General features: G+C 32.7%; 1 protein-coding gene across 2 annotated transcripts in view; it reads left to right on the top strand.

The window, feature by feature from the left end:
• LOC149803234 (coiled-coil domain-containing protein 40-like) overlaps positions 1 to 22,292 on the top strand; it is a 71,777-nt gene that overhangs the window by 36,501 nt on the left and 12,984 nt on the right. For both annotated transcript variants that reach the window (XM_089952875.1, XM_089952874.1), the window contains exons 10-15: positions 2,876 to 3,119; positions 4,026 to 4,208; positions 5,297 to 5,542; positions 11,468 to 11,681; positions 14,171 to 14,340; positions 17,099 to 17,190. In XM_089952875.1, coding sequence (XP_089809001.1) covers positions 2,876 to 3,119; positions 4,026 to 4,208; positions 5,297 to 5,542; positions 11,468 to 11,681; positions 14,171 to 14,340; positions 17,099 to 17,190 — 1,149 coding nt within the window. The remainder of the gene's footprint in view (positions 1 to 2,875; positions 3,120 to 4,025; positions 4,209 to 5,296; positions 5,543 to 11,467; positions 11,682 to 14,170; positions 14,341 to 17,098; positions 17,191 to 22,292) is intronic.

Raw genomic sequence — 22,292 nt, 5'->3', positions numbered from 1 at the left:
AATTTTAAGTTCATTATATACTTTGGAACTCTATTCTTCATAATGAACCCTATGCATGAAACTATGATTTTCATGCACCTTTTGCTTGGTTCCTTTGCTATCATAAATTACATTTGCTGCAAATGTTTCATTTTTACTTCCAGTTTTCTGTGCTTCATGTTTTTGTGACAATTAAGATTGAGGAAGGTTTTGAATAGTCACATTTGACTGAAACTAGTACATATCCCTACAGTCACATCCAAGGTGGACTTTGTCAGAAGCAAATTAAAATCTGAGATGTTCTGATTGCCAGAATTATAAGACCATTCCTAATAAGAACCACATTTTGGTCATTCTTATTCCTTTGATTAGATATCAGAAATTTTCATTGGAACAAGAACTTACTGAACTCTGGACTTGGTGTCATGTTGCAATGAAATTATGTCCTGTTTTTGGACAACAAGAACCACTTTAACAATTCTGGGGATATCGCAAATGTTTTGATGGTACCCATATTTATTTGCTCAAGCTGGAATCTAGAGATAAATAGGACTAATGTTAAGATTTTTGTTAATATAATGAATGTCATTATTTTTACATTTTTCATTGAACACAAATTCATCTCTTATGTTTCTCATATTATTACCATATTATGGGTTATTGTTAATGGTTAAACATTTTTATGTTTAGATTAGTTATTAATGTAAAATAATATTCGTACATGTTTATGTGTTTAATTATTTTGGGAAGACTGAATGTATAAAAAAATAGATAAAGTTAGTACTACAGACACATTAACCTTTACAATAAAATCTGTTCTGATGGTCACTTTTGCTCAACAGTCCACAGTTCACAGTGACCATTCTAATTTCCCCAGGAAAAATTCATATATAGCTGTCTTGCATGTAATGGTCACCTACCTTCAGTGGTCAGTAGCCATGTGTTTCCTAAGCAAACAATGTTTTTTCTCAGCCTTAAGCAGCCACTGGTACAAATTTACAGTGACCCCACAGTACATGTACACTAAATTTTTGCTTCATGAGGAAGGCTTTGTTTCAGTAACAGAATATTAGGTGAATTTATGTGGAAAACATTTCTTACCTGGTGTGTACCATACTCTAGTAACACTGACAGTGTAACTCAAAGCGTCATTATGTTACATCCAAAAGCAAGGCAGTTTTTATCATTAGGGTAGAGGTTTGAAAGAAATGATTGACTGGATGGTGGGAAAAGTAGTCAGATTATTGCAGTAGAAATGGAAGTCCCCTTTGTACTAGTGTAAAAGAAATGAAAGTCCCTTTTTGTGGGGGCCCCGAGTGGCCGAGTGATCTAAAGCACTCACCTTTCCGGATCACTGCTATCTCACCTCTGTCTGCGTGGGTTCGAGTCCAAGGCTCGGCTAGTGTGGGTACGTGGGAAAGCCTACCAGTAGCTTCTCATGGGTCAGTGGTTCTTCCCTGGGTTTTCCAGGGTTCTTTCTCCACCAGTTATACTGGCCGCCATATATAACATATCTTGTGCTGAAAAATGGCCTTAAATCCTACAAAAAACAACAACCCTTTTTGTGCTTGTATAAAAAAGAAATGGAAATCTCCTTCTGTGCTAGTGTGAGTAGAAATGGAAGTCCTCTTTTGTGCTAGTGTGAGTAGAAATGGAAGTCGTCTTTTGTGCAAGTGTGAGAGGCATAGTTTAATATCTTCATCTATTTGCCTCTGAATTAAGGTCATATCTGATAAAAAGAACTTTTGTCTTTAAGAAGACATTTAAGTTAATCTCATTTCATTAGAGTCAGGGATTATTCTGTATTTAAACTTATCTTAATGACATGTGAAGTTTCGATTCATGGGTTACAAAGAATGGTTATACAGATTCTTTTCGATTTCTATTGATTACAAGCTTATCTGTGTGGGTTGAACAAACTGGCTAATCCAGATATTGTTTTTTAAAGCATAAACATTTGTTTCCAAACCTCACTTATACAAGTTGGCTATCTGAAGAGTCAGTCTAATGTATTAGCTGTCCATCAGTAGTAAAATTGTTGTTTTGTCATGGTGCACAAAACAAACTGTCAGTGATTATTTGAAGTCAGTGATGATTTAATTTATAGGATGGATTAAAGTTATCAGGATAAACTAATCTTGTGCAGATCATGCATTTGGAGAAGAATAGCATATACAAATTCATCAATGCCATGGCTTTAAGATAAACTAATCTTGTGCAGATCATGCATTTGGAGAAGAATAGCATATACAAATTCATCAATGCCATGGCTTTAAGATCTATTGACCATGTATCCTATCCACTGCTCAGTACAATATTGTGTTCATGCCATGCACTTCAACTGGCAGGCATTCAAGCTGACAATGGACAGTAGAGAATATTCTTGTCTCCAGTCTCAGCCAATATCATAGATTAACGTGATGCTATTGTACTATTTTTCTGACTGAACATACTGATGTATCAGTCAAATGACATAATCTGATCACATGATTTACTCCACCTGATATTTTACCTTGGGTTAATTTATAAATAAAACTCAGTGCTTGGTCATTAAGAGTAATTCATTGTAGGCTAAAACGACAATTTTTGCTAAAGGCAGAAAATATTGGTGATTATCCCCACTAAAATAAGAACCACCCTATATCTGCAGTTGCTTAAATAAAAAAAATTAGAATTTTAAAACTCTCTTTTTGGACAGAATCTCTATATAGTTTATGTTCACAAAAATATCCCAGTATATAAAATGGTAAGTGCAAAACACCAGTTTATCCACTTTCAATCTATTTTCAGTAGAATAGTCCAAATGAGTCAAACATTTGAGAATTACAGATCATTCTTTTTGCAGGAAATAGATTGGTTTTTATAATCAGTTATCATATGTGCATGTTTTCTTTAGTCAACAGCAACAGAAGGTGCTGTCACTTGAGACAGAAATTGAGGGCTACAAGAAGTCCATTCAGAAGGAACAGGAACAGAATGAAAAGCTTACGTTGATTCTCAACAAAGCAGAACGAGACATTGAGACAATCAAGAAACAGCTAGCTCAGTGCCAGTCAAAACACGATGCTCAAAAGGCTGAGTATGCCACTTACACCCGAATGCTTCATGAGACAGAACAGGCACTTAACAGGGCCATGACAGTAAGTTTAGTCTGTGATGTAATTCCCATTGCATATTGCAATATAGTTTGCATGGCTGTTTGATACTGTGTATATCCATAAATGGCCATTGTATAATGGCATATTTCACTTACATCCTCCTCACTTATAAGTCCAACTGCAAACTGCACAGACCCAGACCTGCCATTGCATAATGCACCAGCAGATTTGGGTCTGTGCAGTTTATTGAGAGTAATTAGTAGAACAAACAACACAGACTGAGATCTGGCAATGCATTATGTGATGACAGATCAAGGTCTATGTTGTTTGCTATTGGACTCGTCTAATAAGTGAGTACATATGGTATCGGGGCCCCGAGTGGCCGAGTGGTCTAAAGCGTTCTCCGTTACGGATCACTGCCATCTCACCTCTGTCTGCGTCGGTTCGAGTCTCGGATTCAGCCAATGTGGGTATGTGAGAAAGCATGCCAGTAGTTTCTCGTAGGTCAGTGGTTCTTTCCGGGGTTTTCCCGGGTTCTTCCTCCACCATTAATACTGGCCGCCATATATAGCCTATCGTGTGCTGAAAAATGGCGTTAAACCCCAAAACAACAACAACAACAACAACATATGGTATCTTGAATCAGTATGCCTTCAGCTAAGGATATAAAGGTGATTGTTAATACTCACTGAAATCTGTAATGTCAAACATCTCTAACACTTATAGATAAACTATAGTTTATTACTGGCATCACCTGCTCAGACCTTTGTATGATGTTTCTTGATAAGCTTTTCTGTTTCTTTCCACCATTTGATATGCAGTACAAGGTTATTTTGGAACTAAGAAAGTTTGTATAGCCTATTTCATGAAAACATTGATTCCATATATATATTTGTGTCTGTATTCCAAGTGATAAGTCTAGTGATAACTTTTCCCCATGAATTTCAGGACAAGACTTTGCGTATGAATGAGCTAAATGCATTGCGTAAGCAGATCGAGCGTGAGTATCTGGAGAAAGTTCAATTGGAAGACGACATCATGGAGAAGATACGCAGTCAGCTGACGATGGACAAGGCTGCTCATTACACCAAGAAACTGACTGGCAAGAAGAGAGACCTTACAAAGAAACTGGTCTGTTATAACACTTACTTATAAATTAATCTTTATTTCTTTTTATGGGCTAACTTGATTGAGGGCCAAAATGATCCCATGAAAATTCAGTATCTCCATTCTTGCATTTAGTAGCATGTGTATTATGGTCACATAATATTTTTTGTAATCACCGCTCTTTAATAATATAGATAACTTAAATAATTTGTCAGGATTTTGTACATCACACTTTGTATTAAGTTTTTAATTTGTTAGTGGACTGATTACTTGAGTCAATAAATGTTATTACATGGTCTACCTAAATAATGCTTGAAGTTGCCCGATAGCAAAATCCATTTGTCTGCAAGCCCATTACATATCCATGATTTTAGAGCATACAGTACAATTTTGCAGATCTTACCACACTTAAAAGTAGATGATCTGATTGGATATTCAGATAATTTCAGATATTTTTCAATTTTGTACAAATTTGTAGCAGGATTAATACAAATCCATTTAAGGTGGACAGATTTAATTCAGCTGACTTTATGTACTCATATATATATATATATATATATATATATATATATATATATATATATATATATATATATATATATATATATATATATATATATATATATATATCATGATAAGACTTTTATGTCATAACAGTAATGCCTTTAACTTTAGAAACTATTTGAAGTAATCATAAGAATTTTGGTATGAATTCTTGTTTCTTGTATGCATACATAAATGACCTGCTTCGATTTTCATGTCATAATAGTGATGTTTTTAATTTTTTTATACATTTTTTAGAAACTTTTTGAAGTAGGCAAATTAAATTTGGCATGCATATTTGTAAGCATATATAAACAACTTGATAAGATTTTCATGCTATTTTATTCAATTTTGTCAACAATTTGAAGCTTTGTCAGCATTAGGTGCTTACAAGTCTTACAAACTACAAATTTTATTTTCTATATATTATCATAAACTTGTATCAGAAATATTTTTATAGAAAGAGTCAATGAAATAAGTTTCCACTGCCTTTCCCTTTTGTCAATCGAGATTAAAAATTACATCTCTTTACCTTTTAAAAAAACATTTTGAATTGTTAAATCTTTCAGGAAACCCAAATGGCTGAAGTGGAGAACCAGATTTCTCGTGACACACTGGAGATTTCCAATGTCAGGGCTCGCATTGAGAGACTGGAAAAAATTGTGGATCAGCTAAATGATGAAATTGCTTCCAGAAATGAGATCATTAGTAAGAGTGAAAATGAAATTGTGAAGAGAAATGCTGTCATTGAGAGGAAACAAAATATAATTGATCAGTACAACAAAAAACTGGAGTACATGATTAGCAAAGCCGGAGTAAGTTACTACTTGGTTGATTCATCTAATGTAGGGAATAATTTCTTTCAGATCTTTGCAGGTCTTTCACAAAAACAAAATGATCAGGTCTATGTTTATAGTTGAACTCAACTTGAAAGTGAGTATATATGATAGTTATATTTTCCTTTCTTCATATTTCCTTCATAATATGTTATTAAATGAAACTGGGAACCTTGAAACTGTGTCACCTTGGCATGGAACAATAACTTTATCTGCAGTCCTTGATATGAAATAATTAACAACTGCAAATAATAGTAATTTTTCAGCATCATTAAATATTTAAAATTTTAGCAAAGTAAACATGTTTGTATTAAAAATGATTTTTTATAATTTGCTTATTAATTATATGAATGTTGCATGAATATGTCACTAGTAATTGCAGTAAATTGTTGCAAAGGACAAGGTTGCATAAGGACTGATTTTGGTCCCCAAAGGACAAGGTTGGATAGCCAATTATTTATTTTGTAATAAAGTGGTCTAATTGAAAAATGAACAGTAATAATAAAATACAAATTCCCATGTATTTTGTTACCATGATCGTTTTAAATTGCATTCTTATTGAACTTTTTTGGTGTGACTAATAGAATCTATGTTGGGGTTTGCACCGAGACAAGGAAATTCCAGTCAAGGGGTTACATTATTTGTCTCCCATCGAGGTTTGCCGAGGGTGGAGACATATAATGTAACTCCGTGACTGGGATTTCCTTGTCTCAGTGCAAACCCCAACATAGATTCTTTTTCTCACCCAAAAATTTCCTTTACAGTAAAAAAGAACTCACTTGTACAATGTAGTACACTCACCAATGTTTACATGCAATGCATTAATACAGATATGTTAATGAGGACTGTGGCGTGACCATGTCATCCAAAGTATTCAGTTTTTATGCAAAAGCCAAATAAATAACAACATAAAACATTGCGTAGTATTATCATATTTTAAGATATGGATGTTATATGAAATTAACAATAAATAAATAATATTTATTACAAGAAAATGTTACATTTTCATCAGTTTCAGTTTAAAAAATTATATTGTAAATAATGAAACAATACTGGGCTTACACCTCTATTGTTATCATGAAAAGCTACATGTAGCATTAGTGTCCATGCTTGGTTTACTCACGGGTAGTTAGAGATCCTAGTCACTATTGTATATAACTCTCCTTCTCTTTAGAGGTGGTGAAACTGTTGTGACATACTTGTATTATAATTAATATTGATTATAAAATTACCACTCTGTATGAAAGACCCTCCAAATACAGACCCTAGCTGATAACCATGTGATAACCATGTGATGAAGTTCCAAATTCATGATTTCTTGGAAAATTTATATTTCCTGTCTCGAAAATATGTCAGTGTTGCTACTAGTAGTGGGAGGATTTGTTACAGGGAAATTTGTTTGTGGAATAACATGTGGATGGATAAATGATTCAAATGGCTGGTAAGTGCATTATTTGTCATCAAAGATTTCATGCACGTTTGATTCAACTGGGGTACAATGAGGATGTTTAACAAAATTAGAAGAAAGGATTCTTGACCTAACACATTTCTGGCTATTACTAAGTTTTCTGTAATTGTTGAGATAGTTGGGATTTTTGTGGACAGTAATGTGCATAGCCTGAGTGTCTGAAACATTGTTTTCTATTAGTTTCTGACATAGATATTTTTTCACGCTAGAGTTTGTAATGCATCTAGAAGCCAAATTGGGCAAGTTTACTTTCATACCCATTTTTTTCCTTAGCGAGTTAAGCTTTCAGGCACCAACTGGTGCACGTACAAACCATTGCTCATTTGGCCCAGGTGCATGCATGTTTGTTCATAAAACATTTGTAGATAGTTACCGGACATCTATCTGGAAATAGAGGGTTAGCGTACATCTTTGGTTCTTCATTTTTAATGTTTTTTTGTCCTCCCCAGTCCTCGTCTTCGTCTGTCTCTTGTTAAACTCTAAATATTCTAGTTTAAGTTCACAATCGCCCCTCCCTGTACCCCAGAGTGCAAAGTGTTATTAAACCATAAAGTGTTCAATAAACTTGATGGTGTGCTTGGACCCAAAAGCAAGTATTCATAGCTTTTTTATGTCATCATCAGTTACAGCATCAGCAGTTTTGGGTTTGTTTCCTTTTCCTTTTTTCTTCAAATCTTTCTGTTTACTTTTTAGGGCCTCTCTTTGCTTGATAAAATTCAGGGCCATAAACCAAGCTGCATTTGTTTCTGTTGCATCTCAAATATCATTCAAAACTTCCCATCATACCTATAATAAATAATAATTAATTATCAAAAGCCATATACCTAGGGTAACAAATCTCTCTCTCTCTTTCTTTTTAATCATTTGTCATCCATGTTGGGGAGGGCCTAAATTGCTTTATCAGTCAAGTTGTTTAATTTATAAGGTAATTTACCTATTAAAACTATAAATAAAATTCTTGTTTATTACATAATATTTTTTTGGTAATTAGTTATTCATTCTTGCACTCATTCAAAAATTCATTTATGTTTTGACAAATTGAATGTATATCAGTTGTGCTATGGATTATTGCTCATACATTATTCTTTAAATTCAATTGTGTGTTATCAGTCAATATGTAGACCCTTTTTTACCTGTCAATGTTGTCAGCTCATATTCATTTCCATCATTCTGATGAATTGAAAGGAAAAATCTTGATAGAATGCTGTTCAGGGCAGGTGCCAGCACTTGATGTAAAGGGCGCATCTCATTGTTTTTCTCAAAATATTCATCTAGTAGTTTTATGTGTCCCAATGTTTTGCATTTGGTATTCACATTTTCATGCTCTAAAACAAAATTTGTGACATATTGCTTGTCTGCTTCTGTAAATCTGCTCTCTTTGACCATTTCAGTATTTTTTATTTCCACTATTGATTTTGTTATTTTTTCCGATGAAGTTGGTTCAGTTTCAGAGACACATTTCAAAAAAAAGGAAAGATCCTTTGACTCATGCTTTGGTGAATTTTCTGAAATTACAAGTTAATGTTTAGCATAATTTGTGAAACTTCCATTGTTCAAAAAGCATACTGTATACATGGAATAGGTACCCAGTGGGTGGTAAATGGAATAGGTACCCAGTGGGTGGTAAATGGAATAGGCACCCAGTGGGTGGTAAACATTTACGATTTTTGCTCTCCTACCTTTAAGAGTCAAGATGTTTCCTGGCTTGTAGTCCATTTTCTTTTTGTCTTATCTTTATCATATTCTTTCTAATTCTTCTTTTTGTAAATTATTTTTTCTCTTTACTCCAAAAAATTATTTTGTTAAATGTCCCAAAGTGTTAGCATTTGTTTGATCGGAAAATAACTCCATCAAGCCAAGCATAAGACAACAATGGTTGCATCCCTTGATAAAATAGTCAATGATGCATCAACACCTTGACTGAGATGACTGGTCTGAGATGACTAGACTGAGATACCAAAAGTAAGGTTAGCAAAATTAGCAAAACAGCTAGATTTCTCTGTCGCATGGGTGAGAATATGAATTCACAGTCTTGAACACAGCCGTAATCAGAATATGACAGTAACATGAATGACAGTTATATGAAAGAAATGAAACCAGCACTAAATCAAGTGAACATACAATATTTGCTGACATTGTTTCTCATTTTTTTCTTCATTTGATGAATTATTTTAATATGCAACTTCAAAGTATCTTCCGCATTAGAGAAGATGTTTGACTAGATCTTGGCCTGCAGTAATCAATAAAATCAAGAAATAAAACTTATTGTAACTGTCCTTGAATAAATATTTATTAAAGAAAAGATCTTATATGGTACAGTACCTGAATTTATGTGCATTTTTATTGTAATGATATGCATTAATGGTAAGGAACATCATACTTCTATATGCTCTCTGTAAATGGCAATGTGCCAACCCATTTAGTAATGATGCTGGATTAGTATACAGGTAAAATGGCTGTGCAGTTTTCATATAAATAATTGAGTAGTGGTTCAAGGCCAACTTCAAGCTTTTTTGTACTTGTTTAGTGTGTATAAATAAGTATTTTTTCCCTTTAAACAATTCTTGCTTATTCATGTTACATTGTTTCTTTTTTATTTGTCTGTCTTTCTTATGTTATGTAAAATTTTTATGAATAACTGAAATCATTATTTAACCAGATGTTTGAATTAGGATTTGGAACTTAAAATTAACTCTGAAAGTATTAAATGTTAAAATACTGTGATTTCAACTGACTTGTTACATGATTAATGTGTTCTGTTTGCCTTATCAAGCTCATATTTTTTGTATTATTCCAGTGTTAGCTGAAGTTGATTTGTAAAGATTTCGTACACATGCCCATTCCTGTGTGGATGAGCATGTTGTACGTGTGTTAGAGAGAGAGAAAGAAGCAGTATGAATTGTTCTATTTGACAAAATCTGGTGGCAAAGCCATTTTTGGAGCCTATCCTTAAAATCTTAGCGTGTTCAATTGCTGGATTTTGAATATCGTATACATAGTCTTTTAAATTATTAAACTTAAAAGATACATTTATGTTGCATTGTATAGGGGTGTGCTTGCACAAACTGAAAGATTGTCAGAACCATGAAACATTGTAGACCATAGCTACTCCAACTTTTTAGATCAGATTGTAAATGAATCTATGAATTTTGAGCCTCAACTCTGATACAAAACTGTTTTTAGCTTGGAGTAAGCAGCATATTAAAAATGGTCCATGTCCCTGGACTTGTGTGTGCATATATGTGTATGCATGTTTGTGTACACACACACACATGTGGACAAATTCTTATTATGTATAAATTTCTGATTGATACACATGAAAAGCATTTGTGAAACTTTTTGCACCTGAAAGTTTGTTGATTTCCTTGTTTAATAAGTTAATCTAACATTATAAAAAGTTTTCATGGCTGTATTCATAATACGTCAGCCTTAATTTCAAATTATTGAACATAAAGTTAAGAAAATCATACAGATAAATGTATAGTTAGGGCACAGATTTCTTCAAAAACAAAATCTGGTGATGTTTCATGATTGTATTGACCACTGAATATACAATAACTCAATGAATATATACCCAATAATTTGTTTCAGTGAGATATTTTTTACTTCTAATTGGTTAACTCACAGCAATATATCAATGGTGGGGGGACCTGAACAATTACTTTTGTATTAATCTGTCATACAGTTCTACATATATAAGGAATAATTTTATGAAATCATTAATAAAATAAGATGAGCTTTTCCTAAGCCTAGTACATATACAAAACAGCTTGGGTCATTGATATTCTGAAGTTTTTATTCTTCACTGTCGCAACATATGGTTATTACATCTATGCATACTGTTTTGCATGGCATATTTGTGCAGGAAAATGAGTAAGAAATAAATAAATTGTCCTTTCGTGTGTGATTCTGGCATGCTTTTGAGAGCTAGTCAGTGGTAAAAGTAAACATACATGAAACATTTTAAATTAAAACAAAAATATATGTCAGAGGTAATTAACCATATTAATAGAAATATGCACATCATATAAACAATGTTGCAAAACCAAAATCATAAATTTATAGAGGTTAACATTGACTTGTATGCATATTATATGCAAATGCAGACTTTAAGATTTATCTTCTTTGGAAATAAACATGATTGGGCTTTGTTTGCCGTAATATTGTAAAACAAAAGTGGATTACACAGTAGAGTAGAAAGTGCTTGGATTTTTAATTGTTGATTTTCTTTTTAAAATATGGTACTGGATTTTTTTTTGCCATACATATTTAAGGAAGAGAGATAAACTGCTTTGTCAGTAAGTTTTGACTGGAACTGATTTGGGGCCAAAATCATCCCCTTTTCTACCTTGTCCTTGTCTTACTAAATTTGTGAAAATTATATTCTCAGGCTTATGAACAGTATCTGATTCATATGGTGGTTATCTCCTTTTCAGGGTGTCGAACTTGGCCCTCTGGAGATCCAGATCAACTCACTGCAAAAGTCCATTGATGCACAGTTGCAGGAGATTGGAGAGCTACAGCAGCTGTGGTTGAGACAGCAGAGTGAGCTTGTTCGACTCTCAAAGGAGAAGGAGGAACAGTCAAAGGATGTGCAGAGCCTTAAGAAACAGCTCACCATCCTATTGCAGAAAAAAGCCAGGATAGAGGGTGTGTTGACCTCTTTGCATCCTTTCTGATGCACCTAACCTTGCCCTTTTCAAAGTGTTTTAGAAAAATTTGAAGCAAAAGTAAATCATTTAATACATATGAAGGTGAATCGATTAATATATGTGTAAGTAAATTGATTAATATATATGAAAGTAATTCTATTATTAATATATATGAAAGTAATTCTATCATTAATATATATGAAAGTAATTCTATCATTAATATATATGAAAGTAATTCTATCATTAATATATATGAAAGTAATTCTATCATTAATATATATGAAAGTAAATACTTCACTAATATGTATGAAAGTAATTCTATCATTAACATATATGAAAGTAAATACTTCATTAATATGTATGAAAGTAAATGCTTCAATACTTCATTAATATATGTGAAAGTAAATCCATTAATATATATGAAAGTATATCCATTAATATATGTGAAATAAATTCATTAATATATATGAAAGTATATTCATTAATATATATGAAAGTAAATCCATTAATATATATGAAGTATATCCCTTAATATATATGAAATAAATTCATTAATATATATGAAATAAATTCATTAATATATATGATGTATATCCATTAATATATATGAAGTATATTCATTAATATATATGAAATATATTCATTAATATATATGAAGTATATCCATTAATATATATGAAGTATATCTATTAATATATATGAAATAAATTCATTAATATATATGAAAGTATATTCATTAATATATATGAAAGTAAATTCATTAATGTATATGAAAGTAAATTCATTAATGTATATGAAAGTGAATCCATCGTGAATATATATGAATGTAAATCCATTGATATATATGAAAGTGAATCCGTTATTAATATATATGAAAGTAAATACTTCATTAATATATATGAAAGTGAATCCATCATTAATATATATGAAAGTAAACACTTCATTAACTCATTCGGCCCCAGAGGATTTTGTCATTTTCACCAGAAATGTGAGTAGGAAAGACATTTTGGGAGCTATTTCTGAATACATCATAATACATCGGCGTTCAACAGATTTTCCATGAGACTTTTGCCTAGTTGTATTAGAAACATTGCTTTCCATTGGTTATTTTGCTTACGCATGAGCAGAAGGGTAAAAGTTAGATTTTATATTTTTTTAATATTTTGTTTTGCTTAATGAACCCATCATTTTCGTATGGAGACCGATCTTTATTCCAAATGCCCACCTTATCCTAGTTTTTGCAAAGGTTCACCTATCTGTGTGCAGTTCAGACCAGTCTGCCTTAGATCTGAGGCCAAAAGGTCTAAAATCCAGACACAAAAAAAAGCGGGTACAAAAAATGAGGTTTTTCCCTCTGTATTTTGTAGTGCAACTAGAACTTCCAGATTATTTGGTATCATTGTAGAGCTATATCTGTCAGCTTTTTTGTAATATCACCCACGTTGGTGTACCTTAAATGACCTTGATGCTTCAGAGCTGGGAATAGGGTACAACCTCATCACGCCTACTGGCAGGATTGGAGCCGAATGAGTTAATATATATGAAAGTATATCCATTAATATATATATAAAAGTAATTCCATTAATGTATGTATGAAAACAAATCCATTAATATATATGAAAGTGAATCCATCATTAATATATGAAAATAAATACTTCATTAATATATATGAATGTAAATCCATAAATGTATATAAAAGTTAATCCATGATTAATATATATGAAAGTAAATACTTTATTAATATATATGAAAGTAAATACTTCATTAATATATATGAAAGTAAATTCATTAATGTATATATGAAAGTAAATTCATTAATATATATGAAAGTAAATACTTCATTAATATATATGAATGTAAATCCATAAATGTATATAAAAGTTAATCCGTCATTAATATGTATGAAAGTAAATTGTTTAATATATATAAAAGTAAATCCATTACTTTTTTTGAAAGTAAATCATTAACAACTGCAGATACATAGATACAAAACATTTCAGTTTTAACATTTCTTGGAAATAGAGAATCTTAAACAATTGTACATTTTTACATGAAATTTATGAATTTCAACAATTTATAATATTACATAGCAAATTTTGAATGCAGTAAGTAACAGATTGTATTACAAGTTCACTATTCTGTTATCACATGGTGTTTAGTACTTTATATTACTCACTGGCATCACTATGTGACGCTATAGTGGTGAACACCTTTTATAACATAATGATGCTAATAAAGGGAAGCATTGTGTGATATATTTTTTGTAAAGTATTGTCAAAAATGTAATTCTTTGTGTCAGTAGTTCACATAGAATTTCATGTAAAATATTTCTTTGTTATGGATTTTACTGCTGTGAATAAGGACTCTTGACCAATTAGGAAGTGTCTGGCACTTATAGATAGGATCAATTAAAATAATGTAGACAATTAGGGATAAAATATTTTAGTTTTGAGTCTTTTCTTGGAGTAATTACTTTTCTGTTTTCAGGTGACATTGATGGTGAGAGACGGGAGACCTACGATATTGAGCGAACCATCAGAAATATGCAGAATGATATGATCAAACTAAATACCCTCCTGTACAAAGAGAGGGGAATGGAGGTTGGCCTTCAACAGGACAACATTCTCAAGGAAAATGAATTTGTCATCCGTCTTAAGGTAAATATGACAAAGATAAATGGTTACATAAATTGTTTCCTAGTTTTAATTAAAGAAATTTGTCTTTTAATGCACCATGGATTGGAATGAAATTCAACAGCTACCGTTGTCTATTCATACAGCAAATATAGTTGAAACAATAACTTATTTTCTCACAGAATTTTCTTAGCACTAACTTGAGCTTTTGTTGAAATCATGCTGTTCAGCATTGAAGTCTGTTAATTACTTCAAAATGTGACCAAAATGATGAAGAGTGTACAGAAACACAGTCAAGTAAAGTTCATTGCTATAACTTTCTGCATATGATTGTAGATTGTTGGCGAAATGTTTAGCCAGAATGCAAACTTTTAAACAACATTTTATAACCTCTAAACTAGATGAAATTCTGTTATTTATTGTGAATGCGCTATGTTTCATAGGGTCCCATTTTTAGTATATTTTATGGTCTCTACAAACAACAAATTTAAAGACTCACTGAAGAAAGGTCCATCAGTGAAAACAAAACAATGAAAGAACCCATCTCTCAATCCGTCAATTTCAGTACCAACCAAAAAGTTCTCATTTGCAAAACTACTGACAGTGATACACATGAAATAAATGAATTCACGGTATTTATGGTTCTTGTTCTTTGTACCAGACTTTCAGCAGAGACTGAGATAGGTGATAGGAAGATCATTGATTGATAGAAGTAATTTTGAACCCATTAGCAGAGTTCCTTTTGGGCTGCACCATTAACTCTTACTTTTTTATCTTTGATACAAGAAATTTGCCTCTATAGTGTCCACAGGGCACATAAAAAACCCAGAAAAAAGATAAAACATCATTATGGATGATCTTAGACTAACTGAATCAAACACATCCAAACTCACTAAGTGAACAGAGGAAACTCATTGCCAAAGAAGCATAAGATGATGATTTTCATTGGCTGACAGAAATGTCTTACTGATTTTGATTAGCTTGGGCACCAATCAAGAACATATTTTCAGTGAGCATTAATAGAAAATATAATAAGAGAAGTTGAAATCTTCAGCAAAGACATTGTTGCATTTATTTATGTAAAGTAATGTACATGGAGGAAAAACTGTAGACTTTAATGTTCAAAATACATTCTACAGTTGCATTCTTAGAATTAATACTGTCATTACTAGCATTTACAACATAAGCATCAAATTGTAACAGTATTGCTTAACAGTGTCATTACATGGTGTTCCACCAAATTGTAACAATACTGCTCAACAGTGTCATCCCAGGGTGTTCCACCAAACTGCAACAATACTACTCAACATGGTCATCTTAGGATGTTCAACCAAAATGTAACAATATTGCTCAACAGTGTCATCCTAGGGTTTTCCACCAAACTGTAACAGTACAGCTCAATAATGTCATCCCTGGGTGTTCCACCCAATTATATTAATACTGCTCAACATGGTCATCTTAGGATGTTCCACCAAGCTGTAACAATACTGCTCAGCAGTGTCATCCAAAGATGTTCCATTTAATTGTAACAATACTGCTCAACAGTGTCATCTGAGGGTGTTCCACCAAACTGTAACAGTACTGCTCAAAATGGTCATCTTGGGATGTCCCACCAAATTGTAGAAATACTGCTCAACATTGTCATCCTACGGTGTTCCACCAAACTGTAACAATACTGCTCAACATGATCATCTTTGGATGTTCCACTAAATGTAACAATACTGCTCAACACTGTCATCCCATGTTGTTCCACCAAACTGTAACAATACTGCTCAACATGGTCATCTTTGGATGTTCCACCAAACTGTAACAATACTGCTCAACATGATCATCTTTGGATGTTCCACCAAACTGTAACAATACTGCTCAACATGATCATCTTTGGATGTTCCACCAAACTGTAACAATACTGCTCAACATGATCATCTTTGGATGTTCCACCAAACTGTAACAATACTGCTCAACATGGTCATCTTAGAATGTTCAACTAAAATGTATTAACACTGCTCAACAGTGTCATCTAAATATGTTCCGCCAAACTGTAAAAATACTGCTCAACATGATCATCTTTGGATGTTCCACTAAATGTAACAATACTGCTCAACACTGTCATCCCATGTTGTTCCACCAAACTGTAACAATACTGCTCAACATGATCATCTTTGGTACCAGCTTTTTCAGTGATGTGTGTCATTTTTTAGAATTTTATTAGCCATACATTTAACTGATGATTATTCACTTTATTTCAATCTTAATGTATCCATAATCCGTGAAAGATCTTAAATTCATGAAATTTTTGGACGAGGTCAACCTAAAGGTGTGATCCAGTACAAAGCAGATTGAATATTGCTTACTGCTGTCACAGTGAAACCTGTGTATGTTGAAAAAATTCATGCTAACCTGTTATTTGTTATGATTAGACCTGACATTCTCTTGTGTTGACCCAGTTTAGCACCTGACCACCATTGTAATAGTCTGTAATGATCAGTAATTTTCATCTGACAGTTTTTTTTGACAACAATAAACTGCATAGCAATCAACAGTCATGATTGAATAGACTTCTGTTGAAATGTATTAATATTCAATTTTAAAACAACTATTAATATTTATTTTAAGGCCAGTAAATGTGCATACATGACCACAATCACATACACTCAAAAAGGCCTGTGCTATGTTTAAAATTTTTCATCTCCTTGCACATTTATTAATATATTCAACAAGTTATGATATACAGCTGATTTCAAACCACGGGTTTTGTAAGACTAATACTTTTTGTTTCTAGGATGCAGAGCTAGAATCTATTGAGACACAGGAGACATTGGATTCTCTGCGGGAAGAAAAAGAGCGTCTTCTGAACAGTCTCGTTGAAGCAGAGTAAGTGTCATTTTAACTATCAGCAGCAACCTGATCCAGGAATAAAACTTCAATTCAATTCAATTACTTTACGCCCAGTTTTCAGAAGAGTCTTATAAGATAAGTCAAATGATGTAGAAATTCAAAAAGTGACCTTAAGAATTCTTTGTTTTTGCATGCAGTAATTAAACTTTGCTTTCAACAGGAATTTATTTGGGAGTACAGGTATTTATGAGCATGGTACTGTCATATTATCCAGGCAGTGCTATCGTAACACAGTGTGACCCCATTATAACAAGATGGTTGGGGTCCATAAAATCTGACTGTGTTATATAGGTGGCGCTATACAGTTTCGCATTTTGCATAGGGTTAGGAATTTAAAGAAAAAGAATGTCCCCGGCTTTCCTCACTGGTTATACTGGCTATTTAAAAAAGACCTTGTATATCTTAGGTATAATGCAAAGAACCTTTAATTCCCTTTATTCTGGTGTATGATTGATGGGTGTACTATGGGTTATAGAGTATACAGCTTGGCCTTACTTCAAATGTGCACCTTTCAAAAAAGTGCTAGCTCTACTTGGTCATTTTCACTTCCTGAACTTTAGAGGTAAATTGTATAAAAAAGAGCCGATAACTTTTTTTACATTTTATATATTTGGTAATTCATTCATTGCACTTTCAGAAGCTGGTATTGTCTAGTCTGGCAAAATTCATTTTCCCTATTTTAATAGCTGCTATGTATAGTGTACTTTAGACTAATTCAGACTGATTTTTTAACACAAGGGAGCAGTCATTTTAGTTAACAATGTGCTTAAATCATGTAAAATTTCCAAAAGTACAATATCCAAAAGAAATATCATCCACATTACATTAATGTAGCATAGAGGTATGCAAACATTCTCTCCACTGTGCATGTTTTAAATGCGAACTACTTCACCTTACATACGTCACTCTCTCAAAAGTACATATTATCTGGTGAGCGCTACCATAAAGAAGATGTAGGTATTATTTTTTTATGATTTAATTATGTTTATATGGCTGAAACATTTAAGTCGCAAGCATCAAAACAATCCTTATGAATAATTCTCCTGCCTTTTTCCCCACAGAACAGTATTTATGAGTGTCAGAGTCTCTAACAAGTCCAGCCTACCCCCCCCCATGATAAAAGTGAGCTATTTTAAGAATGCACATTACATTTTGTAAACATAGCAACCAATGTTATGCTGAATGACAGGAACATGAAACTAGCCAGAATTATTTCTGAGATATCAACAATGAATTTTACAATTAGAAAAGGGAGGTAACTCATCAGCTTCATAAAGGTCAAAGGTCAAAGTGTAAAATATTTGCCTATTGTTTAATATGGAAGAAGCGAATGTACTTTCTCTTCATTTATTTTTTTATTTCATTGCAAATAAATGAAAAGAAACATTTTCACCATATATTTCTGTCACTTATTGCAACAGTTTTAAATTTAAGTTGACTCTATTCCTATATTCTAAGTCTTCTAATTTCCCCATAATAAAGGTCACTACTCACACAAACATACCTCATGGCAAATTATGTAAGCAAGAGAAAAATGATCATAATTAGCTTATTTTCATGCTTAAATGCAATATGAATGTACCATTTTATTCAGAACATCATACATAATTATATGAAAATAAAAAAAAATAATTGCAAACATTTTTTTATTTTCTTTAAGGTGGCGCTATACAGTTTCGCATTTTGCATAGGGTTAGGAATTTAAAGAAAAAGAATGTCCCCGGCTTTCCTCACTGGTTATACTGGCTATTTAAAAAAGACCTTGTATATCTTAGGTATAATGCAAAGAACCTTTAATTCCCTTTATTCTGGTGTATGATTGATGGGTGTACTATGGGTTATAGAGTATACAGCTTGGCCTTACTTCAAATGTGCACCTTTCAAAAAAGTGCTAGCTCTACTTGGTCATTTTCACTTCCTGAACTTTAGAGGTAAATTGTATAAAAAAGAGCCGATAACTTTTTTTACATTTTATATATTTGGTAATTCATTCATTGCACTTTCAGAAGCTGGTATTGTCTAGTCTGGCAAAATTCATTTTCCCTATTTTAATAGCTGCTATGTATAGTGTACTTTAGACTAATTCAGACTGATTTTTTAACACAAGGGAGCAGTCATTTTAGTTAACAATGTGCTTAAATCATGTAAAATTTCCAAAAGTACAATATCCAAAAGAAATATCATCCACATTACATTAATGTAGCATAGAGGTATGCAAACATTCTCTCCACTGTGCATGTTTTAAATGCGAACTACTTCACCTTACATACGTCACTCTCTCAAAAGTACATATTATCTGGTGAGCGCTACCATACCAAACTATGTGCTTCATTGGCACAGGTACCATCTTAAATCAATGCATATTAAATGAGAAATATGCCTGTAGTGAAAATAGATATTACATATAATATTTTATTTTATTCAGAGAGCCATGTATTGGTACATATACATGTATGCTGTTTATATATATATGTCTAATGTGTAGCATGATTAGAGTATCAACACTGTGTATTTGCCCATCTCATCACATCAGTGAATCCACAATAAATGTAATATCATCAAAAATCTGCACACAGATTTAAATATTCACTAATTGTCACAGGTCAATATTTGTCTGAATTCAGTGGTAAAATATTAGCACAACTATGTAACAAAATAAATCACATGTCACTTGATGTTCAGTACATCCCAATGTCAATATATGGTGTCCATATATATTTCATGCTGCTAAAATTTTCTCATCTGTGAATTATAATACTTGTTTTTTCTTTTAAACTGATTGCCTTTTGGCTGCTTTCTATTACTGTCATGTTTGCTTTTGTCAAAGTCAAATGAAGAATTTGAATACTGGACTTTTCATTCATCTCTTTAATGGTAAAAGCATTGTTTTCATGACCCATTACATATAATAAATGTCCACTGATTAACACTTTTATGACTATTTCTTTTAATGACTTCAGCAAAAAAATGTGTCAATCATCAGTGGGGTCAATTTTTATAGGGGATGGACAACATTATTCACTAGTCAGCTGATTGCATCTAACAACACTGCCAAGCAATGGCAGCATCAAACTGTAACAATACCACTCAACAGTGTCATCTCAGGGTGTTCCACTAAAATGTAACAATACTGCTCAACAGTGTCATCCCATGTTGTTCTACCAAACTGTAACAGTACTGCACAACATGGTCATCTTAGGATGTTCAATTAAAATGTGTTAATACTACTCAACAGTGTCATCCCATGTTGTTCTACCAAACTGTAACAGTACTGCACAACATGGTCATCTTAGGATGTTTAGTTAAAATGTGTTAATACTACTCAACAGTGTCATCTGGAAATGTTCCACCAAACTGTAAGAATACTGCACAACAGTACCATCCTTGACTTTGATGATTACAATGTACATAAATTAATCGATTTATAGATTCAGTTGAGAATGTTTTATCAACCACCACATTATTTGGTGCCTGGTTATGTAAGCAGTTTAAATAACAAACATATGTCCGATATTGTTTGAATAGCAATGCTACACAGAACGCATTGAAGACAAACACAAAAAACTAATGGCTTTATTGGATATTTAATAATAAGATGAATACTTTTGAGTTGATATCTTTCAACAATAATCAAAGTTCTCAAAAGGCCCAGCCACTGGTTTAGATACTTGTATTTCTGATGTTTGTTTTAGCACAAAACTTCAAGAAATTGATGAAATTTTAAAATTTCAGGAATGTTCCTTTCATATTCAAATTCATATGCAATCTCTTCCCCAAAATGGTAAACTTTTTACACATTATTTTTCATACTTTTTATGAGAAAACAATTTTTGTATATGAGGAAAATACAAATATATTAAATTTCAGGAGTTACATCACGATCATCTTGTATTCAAATTCATTAGATCTCTTCCTCAAAATTATAATATACTTTTTACATGTTATGTTATGTGATCAGGGGCCCTGAGTGGCCGAGTGGTCTAAAGCGCTCTTCGTTACAAACCACTGCCATCTCACCTCTGTCTGCGTGGGTTCGAGTCTAGGATTCGGCCTATGTGGGTATGTGAGAAAGAATGCCAGTAGCTTCACGTGGGTCAGTAGTTCTTCCCAGGGTTTTTCCGGGTTCTTCCTCCACCATTAATACTGGCCGCCATGCATAGCCTATCGTGTGCTGAAAAATGGCGTTAAACCCCACAACAACAACAACAACATGTTATCTTCTGTACTTTTAAGAACAAAAGAAAATATTTCTCATGTGCACAAAAATACATGTATAGGACATTTTAGGAGCCACATCACATCGTATATTTGAATTCATACATGATCTCTTTCCCAAAATGACAATAAACCTTTTATGTGTTATTTCTGTACTTTTAGGAAGAATTTTTTTTTCTTGTATGAGCAAAATACATTTATATGAATTTTTGGGAGCCATGCCATGTTATATGCGAATTTGTGTTACAATGGAGCATGCTATAGCAGGGTCACACTGTACTCCAGGCATTTAAAATGAGTGTGGTACTAATTGCATTATCCAGGCAGTGATATTTAATACTACAGATATCTAAAATGAGCATGGTAATATTGCAATATCCAGGCAGTGATATTGTAATGCTACAGGAATGTCATTAGTGTAATACTAGTATTCCATTCTATTTTAGACCAAACATTTTACTTTATTAGCTCACTTATAAGTCAGGTCCAACTGCAAACAACATAGACCCAGACCTGCCTTCTCATAATGTGCCATATACCTAGACCTGCCTTCTCATATTGTGCCATAGACCCAGATCTGCCTTCTCATAATGTGCCATATACCCAGACCTGCCTTCTCATATTGTGCCATAGACCCAGACCGGCCTTCTAATTATGTGCCATAGACCCAGACCTGCCTTCTCATAATGTGCCATAGAAACAGATCTGCCTTCTCATTATGTGCCATAGACTGCTATAAATGTTATTGTGTATGTAATATAACTCGTAGTACAAAATATAATTATTCCTGGTTCAAACTCATGGTGTAAATTATAATTAATTCTGGTACTATCTCATGGTATAAAATAAAATTATTTAAAGTT

The sequence above is a fragment of the Sinohyriopsis cumingii genome, chromosome 3, assembly GCF_028554795.1.
Source record: "Sinohyriopsis cumingii isolate HCF-2022 chromosome 3, ASM2855479v2, whole genome shotgun sequence".
In the NCBI taxonomy this organism is placed as follows: Eukaryota; Metazoa; Mollusca; class Bivalvia; order Unionida; family Unionidae; genus Sinohyriopsis; species Sinohyriopsis cumingii.
The sequence above is the reverse complement of the archived record's forward strand: the minus strand, read 5'-3'. Positions and strand labels throughout refer to the sequence as shown.